This window comes from Tupaia chinensis, unplaced genomic scaffold, assembly GCF_000334495.1.
Source record: "Tupaia chinensis unplaced genomic scaffold, TupChi_1.0 Scaffold000395_1, whole genome shotgun sequence".
In the NCBI taxonomy this organism is placed as follows: Eukaryota; Metazoa; Chordata; class Mammalia; order Scandentia; family Tupaiidae; genus Tupaia; species Tupaia belangeri.
In genome coordinates, this window is record NW_006159897.1 from 2,142,323 (window position 1) to 2,152,024 (window position 9,702).

The 9,702-nt window shown below is 36.0% G+C and overlaps 1 protein-coding gene across 3 annotated transcripts in view; it reads right to left on the reverse strand.

Annotated features, from left to right (window-relative positions):
• The window catches only part of MON2 (MON2 regulator of endosome-to-Golgi trafficking), a 114,287-nt gene that overhangs the window by 72,782 nt on the left and 31,803 nt on the right, over positions 1-9,702 (reverse strand). For all 3 annotated transcript variants that reach the window (XM_006154143.3, XM_006154141.3, XM_014590037.2), the window contains 3 exons: positions 8,346-8,443; positions 7,286-7,411; positions 2,767-2,961 (listed from right to left, as the gene is read on the reverse strand). In XM_006154143.3, the coding sequence (XP_006154205.1) occupies positions 2,767-2,961; positions 7,286-7,411; positions 8,346-8,443 (419 nt within the window). The remainder of the gene's footprint in view (positions 1-2,766; positions 2,962-7,285; positions 7,412-8,345; positions 8,444-9,702) is intronic.

The window sequence follows — 9,702 nt, forward strand, 5'->3', positions numbered from 1 at the left end:
GTATATTTGTTATGGTTTTTTCCAATACATACATACCTATGTTAATGTTTAACTTGGAAACTAATTAATTTATAAATTAGGCAAGTAAAAGATTAAAAACAATCACTAATAATAAAATGTAATTTTAGTGATATACTGTAATAAAAGTTATGTGACGTGGTTACTCTCTCTCCTAAAATATCAGACCATGATTGACCAGGTGACTGAAATCGTAGAAAGCAAAACTGTGGGAAAGGAGACCACTATCTTTGTTTATCTTTGATATTAGAGTAATGCTGGTCTCCTAAAATGAATTTGGAAGTGTTCTCTCCTCGTAATGTCTTTAAAAGAGTTTCAGTAGGACTGATGTTAATTATTCTTTCAATGTTTAGAATTTTCTAGTGAAATCATCTGGTCCTGGTTTTTCTGTTGTTGGGAAGTTTTTGAATATTAATTCAATTGTCTTATTAGTTATAAGTCTGTTCAAATTTTTTATTGAGATTCAATCTTGGTTAGGTCTATATTTTTAGGAATCTATTTTTGGAGGTTATCCAATTCGTTGATATATAATTATTCCTAGAGGTCTTTTACAATGCTATTTTTAAATTTCTGAGGCATCAATTGTAATGTCTCCTCTTTCATATTTTTTTAAGTTTATTCTATGAGTGAGAAAGACAGAGACAGAGAGAGAAACAGAACAGCACTCCCAACAGAGTCCTGAAAACTCAATCCATTCCCCAGCTCAGCCAGCCTGGATCATGGGCACACACCCCCCCAAAGTACTCAAGGAAGTCTCCAGACATGAGCTGGTCTCTTTGCCACATGGATCTGCTTTGCAGAGCATCACATATTCACCGAGGCATCACCGTCCAACTCCTCTTTTTTTTCTGATTTTAGTTACTCAAGTATTCTCTCTTTTCAGTCTAGCTAAGGGTTTGTCAATTTTGTTGATCTGAAGAAACTAATTCTTAGTTTTATGGATTCTCTCTACTTATTTATTCTATAATCTGTATTATTCCTGACTTCTGTTAACTTTGGGCTTAGTTTGTACATCTTTTTCTAGTTCCTTGACATGTAAAGTTATGTTGTTGATTTAAGATCTTTTTTGTTTTTAAAGAGAGGTTTTTGCTATGGGGCACATGCACTCACCGGAGAGACAGAGAGACAGAAAGCAAGAGATCACTCTTTGGGGGGAATGGCCACACCACAATCCCTGGGACTCAGACCATAGTCAACTATGTGGGAGTCCAGAGACATAACCATTATACCATCTGCTGGTCCCTCTTTCTTTTTTCTTAATGTAGTTATTTATCACATAAACTTCCCTGTTAGTATTGATTTTGTTACAGCCCATAAAAGTTTTGCTTCATTGTGTTTTCATTTTCATTTGCCTAAAGATAGTCTAAATTCTCTTGTGATTTCTTCTGACCCATTGGTTATTTATGAGTACAGTTTACTGTCCATATATCTGTAACCTTTTTCATTTTCTTCTGCTGTTGATTTCCAGTTTCATTCCACTGTGATCAGAGAAAATACTTGCGGGCTGTTTAGGTGGTGCAGTGGCTATATACTGCTCAGTGATGCAAGAGTCATTTGGCCTATTGAGGATTTGATTCCCTGGTTGATGTGTACATAACAGGCACATGAGCCTGCAACCCTCACCAGCTAGGAAGGCTGTGGATGGGGGGTGTCAAGGCATAGGCCCTGGTGAAGATGCTTCTCTCTCACTCTCTCTCTCTATGTATATGTGTGTGTGTCTATCTGTGTGTGTATATATATCACTCCTATGAAAGAAATAAACATTGAAAAATTTTTATTTGTTATTACTTATTTTATTTTTAAATTTGACCAGAGAGAGGGAGTAAGGGAAAGTGAGAAAGCAAACCACCAGGTTTGGGATTTGAACCATGGTCAGCCACATAGGAGTCCAGGACCCTAATTACCACACTACCTGCTGGTCCCAAAAGAAATAAACTTTAACAACAACAAAAACAGTACTTGGTATGATTTTAGTCTTCTTAAATTTATTAAGATTTCTTTTGTGTCCTTTGTGTGGTTTATCCTGGAGAATGTTCCATATCCCACTGAGAAGAATGTGTATTCAGTCAATATTGGGTGAAGCATTTTGTATATATCTGTTAGGTTCAATTATATGGTCTATTTTTATTGGTTAAAAATAAGGTAATAAACACTAAAATACTATACAGTGTTGAATGTAACAACACAAAATTAAAAAGAAATGTATCATTTTCTCTGAAAAATACTATTCAAATGGTTAAGAGTATTCAATTATTAATAGAATTATAATCAGGATTATAACATATTTTATAGCCATAAATTTATGCAAAATAGATAGATATCAGACTTAAAGTCAAAATTTATTTCTTTTTTTCAAAATTTATTTCTAATTTGAGATTTTACCAAATATCTAATGTTTTTGCTTTACTTTGTCAAGATATATAAAATAGTATAAATAAAAGCAACATAAAGTGAAGATATTAAAATTGTAATTATCTTTCAAATGAAAAATAGACATTTAGCTAAGAAGTTCAATTTCTATGACATACATGCTATACTTCCTTCAGAAAATAGCTGACTCTTCTTGGCATGCATTCTGAACATTACATAAACATAAGCAAGGTTCAAGAAAAGAAGAAACCTTTAGCCTACCTAAAGGAATATCTGCAGATATTTAAAAAAAAAATCAACTAAACTGAATTTTAGGCTACTGTATATAGAGCAATGTATTCAATAATATATACAAACACATTCAGAAATTACACTTACCAAAAGACTGTAGAACTGCTTAATCAGAACAGATACTACTCTCAGCAAACGCATGCAGATAGGAAAATATGGTTTTTCTACTGGTGCTGGAGAAGATGAAGAGCTGGAACCTTGTCTGAACTTTATATTTGGAGAAAAGAGCTTTATCACAAGAGGACACACCCTTTCTTTGAGGAGGAAACTAAATTCCTGGTGCTATTTGCAAAACAAAACAAAACAAAAAGAATGAACTTAGTTTTATATTTAATACTTCTAAAATACAGTTCAAAAACAAGTAAGATTTCCTATTACTCAGTGTTACTAATTTAGCTTCTTACAAGTTTATATTTTTTATTATTGTATAGTTTACACAAAATTTTGAAGTTACATTGCCCTTAGAGGGAACTACGATCAAAATAATTAGTATTTTGGGACCAGCAGTTAGCGTAATGGCTAGGTCGCTGGACTCCCATGTCGTCGACAGCGGTTTGAGTCCCAGACTCAGTGGCTTAAACTCATGCCAGGCGCGTGGGCGTGCATGCCCAGGATCCTGAGAGGAGAATGGAGAAGGGATTGCAGTGTGGCCATCCCCTCTGGGGGGTGATTTCTCGCTTTCTGTCTCTCTGTCTCTCTCTGTCTTTTGGGTGAGTGCACGCGCCCTGTAGCAAAAACCTCTCCAAAATAATAATAATAATAATAATCAGTATTTTGAGAAATTTTTAAAAATATATAAATTTTTAAAAAATTTAATTATTTTAAAACTGAGTAAACAGTGCTTGCTTCCAGAAACTTTAATTGTAGTTGAATGTTGGTAATTAAAAATGTAAAGAACAGAAGAAAATAGATTACACAAATTCAAGCAACTGAAGCATTTAAAATAGGCAGCTGAGAAGAGAAAACTTGCTTAACAAAGCATTTTAAGTTACATAATTCACTGATTTTTATTTTGCAAAGTACAAATCCATTCATGCAGAGAAAATTTAATAATTAACTTAAAAATTAGTTCTACTTTACTTGCCTGAACAGAACGAGCTGATAAAACACGCAATAACAAACAAGCACATTTATTTCACAAGTACGAAAATCTTACAAGGATTTCTTAAATTTTACCTGTAGTCAAGGCATATAATGTATGGCATTTCCTTAACCTGGAAAGCCTGCTTATATTAACCAAGGGCAGTCCTACAATACAGCTGATATAAGACCTGGTCTACATTTAATGACTAATATTTTGATGTTTTAATCAACCAAATTTCACTGAAGGTTTAAACAAAGAAGGAATCATTAAAAAAAAAATCCTTCAGTCTTATAGAAAAGGAAAATAAAGCAAAGAACAATTCAATAGTTCATTTCCATTTGTTCCATAAGATTTCCTATTACTCAGTGTTACTAATTTAGCTTCCTACACATTTATATTTTTTATTATTGTATAGTTTACACAAAATTTTGAAGTTACATTGCTCTTAGAGGGAACTACGATCAAAATAATCAGTATTTTGGGACCAGCAGTTAGCGTAATGGCTATGTCGCTGGACTCCCATGTCCCATGTCCCATGTTCATTGTTTATCTAAATGTATCTTTAAAAAAAAAATCAGATTCAGGGTCATTGGTGGTATGGAGACTAGGCAGTTGGATCCCTCTGACCAACTGCACAGTTTGAGTCCCGACCAGGTGGCCTGAAAACCAAGGCAGGCATGTGTGCGTGTGTGTGCTCAGAATTCCGAGAGGAGAATGGAGGAGAAGGGATTGTGGCGTGGCCATCGCCCCTGGGGGGTGATTTCTCACTTTCTGTCTCTCTGCATCTCTCTGTCTCTCTCCAGTGAGCACATATGCCCGATAGCAAATTAAAAAAAAGAAAGAAAGAAAAAGAAATGAGATTCATTCAAGAAAAAATAAGAAAATACAGATAAGTAAAAGTAAAAACAAAAGTCTTCCCTAACTACCTCCTGAAGATAAATTAGTCAGTCATTATTCATTTCTGGATGTATCATTACTAATTTCTGGATGTATGCTCTTCTAGACTTGTATAAGTGTTTTAAAAATTATTTCCCCCAGGGAACCAGCAGTTAGCGTAATGGCTATGTCGCTGGACTCCCACGTAATCAACCGCGGTTCGTGTCCCGGACCCGGTGGCTTAAAACTCATGCCGGGCGCGTGTGCGTGCGTGCCCAAGATCCCGAGAGGAGGATGGAGGAGAAGGGATTGCGGTGTGACCATCCCCCCTGGGGGGCGATTTCTCGCTTTCTATCTCTCTGTCTGTCTCTGTCTTTCTGGCGAGCGCATGCACCCTATAGCAAAAACCTCTGTAAAAAAAAAGAAAAAAAAAGAAACAGAAAGAGGGGTAAGAAAGAAAGATAAAAATAAAGGTCTTGGCATGAAAAAGGTTATTATCTTATATAAAGCACATTTTTCTGATAAATTCACTACTGAGCAAAGACCTCAAAGAAGACAGCAAACTATATGAGAGAAAAGCATTCCAGACCCAGGAAACGGTAAGTACAAAGGTCCTGGGACAGGGGTCTGCTAGATGAATTTAAAGAACAACAAGGGCAGTAGGGCTGAAGAGTGAGGGGAAGAGTCAAAAGGGGTAAGATCAAGAAAGACTGAGGGTGGGCAGCAGGGGTGTCGTGGTTAAGGTACTGAAGTCCCACACAATTGACACAGTTCGAGTCCTGGACCTGGTAGCTTGGAACTCATGCCAGGTGCATGCATGCCCAGAATCCCAGGAGGAGAGTAGAGGAGGAGGGATTATAGCATGGCCATCCCCTCTGGGGGGTGATTTCTCACTTTCTTTCTCACTGTCGCTCTGTCTGTCTCTCTCTGGTAAGCATACATGCCCTATAGCAAAAGCCTATTAAAAAAAAAAAGTGACATTGAAGACTAAATCATGCAAAGTTCCACAGACATAATAAGAACTTCATCTTTTACTGTAGGTAAAAAAGACATCGACTGAAGAACTTTCACAAAGCACTGAAAAGCTCTGATCTGTTCGAAAAGCCCATTTGCGGGGTGGTATGGCAAGCGACTGTCCTAGAGGAGGCAGGTACAGATGCAAGGAGATGGGTGAGGAAGTTAACGTAGTAACTCCAGAAAGAGATGGCGATGGCTTGGAGCAGGACAGCCGTGGCAGGAAGTGATGGGATCCTGAATATACTTTGAGGGTGATGGTTGGGATGTGAGGTGTGAATGAAAGGGGTTGGGTAAGGTAAGAAATTAATTTGGAAAATTCGATCCACATAAATTCAAATCCCAACTCCATCATTCATAAACCATGACACCCTGACAAATCAGGTAACCTGCAAGCCGCAGTTTCCTCATGTGTGAAACAGGGATAAGTGATACTTAGGCATTTAGGAAAACAAAAGGGAATGCAATATTTGAGATATGTGGCACATGACAGATAGAAGGCAGCCAAAAAGTGGTCGTTATTACCACTATCATTTATAGAACACTGTTGGACAAGTTATATCTCAATACTGTTTATCCTAGTTTAAGAAAGGGAAAAAGCAGCAAATATTGTTCATTATTAACAAACACATTTAGCAATTGCCTAAGGTATACCAAAAATATGAACCACATAAATATAATTCCAGTTCCAAATTTCAAGCTAAAAGATAATACTGTGACACTGAATCACACATATATATTATTTTTTTTGAGAGGTTTTTGCTGTAGGGTGCGTGCGCTCGCCAGAAAGACAGAGACAGAGAGACAGAAAGTGAGAAATCACCCCCACGGGGGATGGTCACACTGCAAACCCTCTCCTCCATTCTCTCGGGATCTTGGGCACACACGCACACACGCCTGGCGTGAGTTTAAGCCACCGGGTCCGGGACTCGATGGCGATGGCGGTCGACGACCTGGAAGTCCAGCGACATAGCCACTATGCCATCTGCTGGTCCCAGGACCATACACTTTTTTGATAAGAAAAAAGGGCAAAATGAATTACTTAAGGAGGAAACATTGTAGGGCCAGGAGCCAGATTAATAGGTAAAAGACCCAAATTACAGTTCAAGACCTGCTAATGACTAAAGAATCCTGTGGAAGACACTGAATCAATTTTGAACATCAGTTTCTTACAAGTAAAACAAAAAGTCTGAATTCTTTCTTCCTTTTTTCCCCTACAAACTTAATGTTTTGAGTTATTTTGTATTGCACATTGTATTTATTAACTTTGATTATTCCTTTTCCATTCAAATGATCAAAAAACATACAACTATTAACTAGTAAAAATCAATAATACTTTAAGGCTTTTAAATATTATAAAAGTAGCTCACATACCACATTTCTTTCATACACCCATAGTCTGTAAAATGCCTGACTGGATAGTCTCTAGGAATTCCTTTGAAGGTTAAAATTTCAAAATGCAAGAGCACCAGAAAATGTAAGATCACACTAAATTGTTATATGTCCTGTCTGAAGTTATAATTCTTTGCATCTTTAAATGTGGAAAAAAAAAATACATGCTGCTTTCTTTAAAAATACCTATGGAAAAAAATTAAAGATGAATTTTGTCACAAGATGTTATAAATGCCTTACTTGTAAAAAGACTTGTGGGAAGTCATTCAGGACTGACTCAAGCAATTCAAGGCCAAATGTCCGAGTCATTTCTGTCATGCCTACTAGCCAGTAAGGGGCATCAGCATTAACCAGCTGACAAAGATCCTGGGAAAGAAAGAAAACGATTTCACATGCTAGAATGAAATGTGCTTTTCAAAACTCAGTAGTTCATAAAATTAAAACAAACTTCTTATACAACAGTGTATTTTTTTTAGAAGCTATTGTTGATAATTCAATCTTTGACCAATTGTATACTTGATAGATTATATAAGAAAAGGAATCATGTAGCTATTGAAAACATATAGGGTAGACAGATCAATGATTAACATTCTAACATTCTTTCAATGAAAATTACCTTTTAATCCAAATGAATAAAATTTTCAATACAGATGAATCTTCTTTTATTAGAACCAATTATTCATGACAAATAACAAAAATCAGAGGTATTTGAGTATTACATTATATCACATTATATTCAGAAGACACAGGTTTATTACTTAAATTTTCTTTGTTAAGGACTTTTTTTCATATGACTGGTCATTTCTAATACACCTATTTTCTAGTTTTGAGACTAATTCATTATTTCCTTAAAGTTAGTCATATTTTATTATATCAATTAGCTATATATTAAACTTAGAAACTGCTCATTAATGTATTAGAACTATTTCTTTAATTGCCAGAGGATGTGCATGCTCGCCAGAGACAGAGAGAAAGAGAGAGAGCACCTCCCAGTGGGGTGTGGTCCCGCTATAATCCTTTCTCCTCCATCTCTCAATCCTGTTGGGATTTGGAACATGCACACACATACCCCCAACATGTTTTTCAAGCTGTCAGGTTCAGGATTTGAACCACAGTTGGTGATGTGCAGTCTAGCTCCCTTACCACGATATTATGAAGGATGGCCTACAACTATTTTAATAATACTCCAGATTTAAAAAAAAATACATTAAAAAAATTAAACCAGACATAAAATTCAAAAATCAAAACTTCACAAAAAACTATATTCTATAAAAAAAATTGTTTGTTTCAACTGAAATACCTGGAAAAGCATATAAGCATCTTTAGCACAAGGTTTGAGGGTAGTGACAGATCTTCTGTTACTATTTCCTTGGACCAGTACTGGTTGTTCTATAATATCTGCAATCAAAATAAGATGGATTTTAGGAGCTGATATAAGCCTTTAATAAATCATATATCCCATTCAAAATGTATGTTTAAAATAAATCCTTGTTTATATCATCATAAACTTGAATTACAATCCCAGAATTCATATAAAAACTGGGGATTTATTTTTTATACAAAATGCCATAAAAATCACTCTTCGCTATTTCACATTCACTTTAGTAAGCTTGGTTTCTTTGTCTATACATCTGATTTTCCCAGTCTCCCATTCTTTAGCTCCTTAGTTTCATGAATTTAAAATTCATAGATATTTTTTAAAGAATTATTTCAGTTAACTTTATTTATTTATTTTAATTTGACCAGAGAGAGACAGAGTGAGAGAGAGAGAGGGAAATTAAGAAAGAAAGCCTCCAGGTTAGGGACTCGAACTATGGTCAGCCATGTGGAAGTCCAGCACCCTTAACCAAACATGCCACCTGCTGGCCCCATTGTATGATATTTAAATATGCCCTTAAATATCAAACAAACATCCAAAAGTTTACCATGAGGTTAATTTCTCAGTCATCTCACTATCTTCAAGAGAATCAACTGCTTGATCCATCACTATACTCTGTCAGTTATAGGTATTCACAGCTAAGAATCAGCTAAAATGGTATTTCTCAGATCAGCATTTCTTTGAATACTAATAAGAAGATACCATTCTCTCTAAGTTAGAATAGCGTGGTTTGGAAAATGTTGACTTAATGTCTACTTGAAAAGAAGTTTTAAGTATTTGTTACCTTATTTGAAAGTATTAAATGGCACACTAGCCTTTAGAGACAAATAACTAAAACTGTCAAACCAGGAATTACATTAAGGTTATTAATGTAAAAGATGTTTAAACTGGAGTACTGCCTTATTTTTATATAACATGACTTCTGAGGCCAGCAGGTGGAGTGGTGGTTAAGGGCACTAGACTCCCACATGGCTGACCACGGTTCAAGGCCCGGATATGGTGCTTGCATTCTCACTTTCTCTCTCTCTCTCACATTCTGTCCCTCTCTGGTCAAATTTAAATAAATAAATAAAGTATAGAAAAAAATAAAAATAATTATAAAAATAAACCATGGGGACCAGCAGTTGGTGTAATGGCTATGTCGCTGGACTCCCCTGTAGTTGACCATGGTTCAAGTCCCTGATCCGGTGGCTTAGACTCACGCCAAGCACGTGTGCGTACATACCCATGATCCCAAGAGGAAAATGGAGGAGAAGGGATTGCAGCATGGCCCCACTCG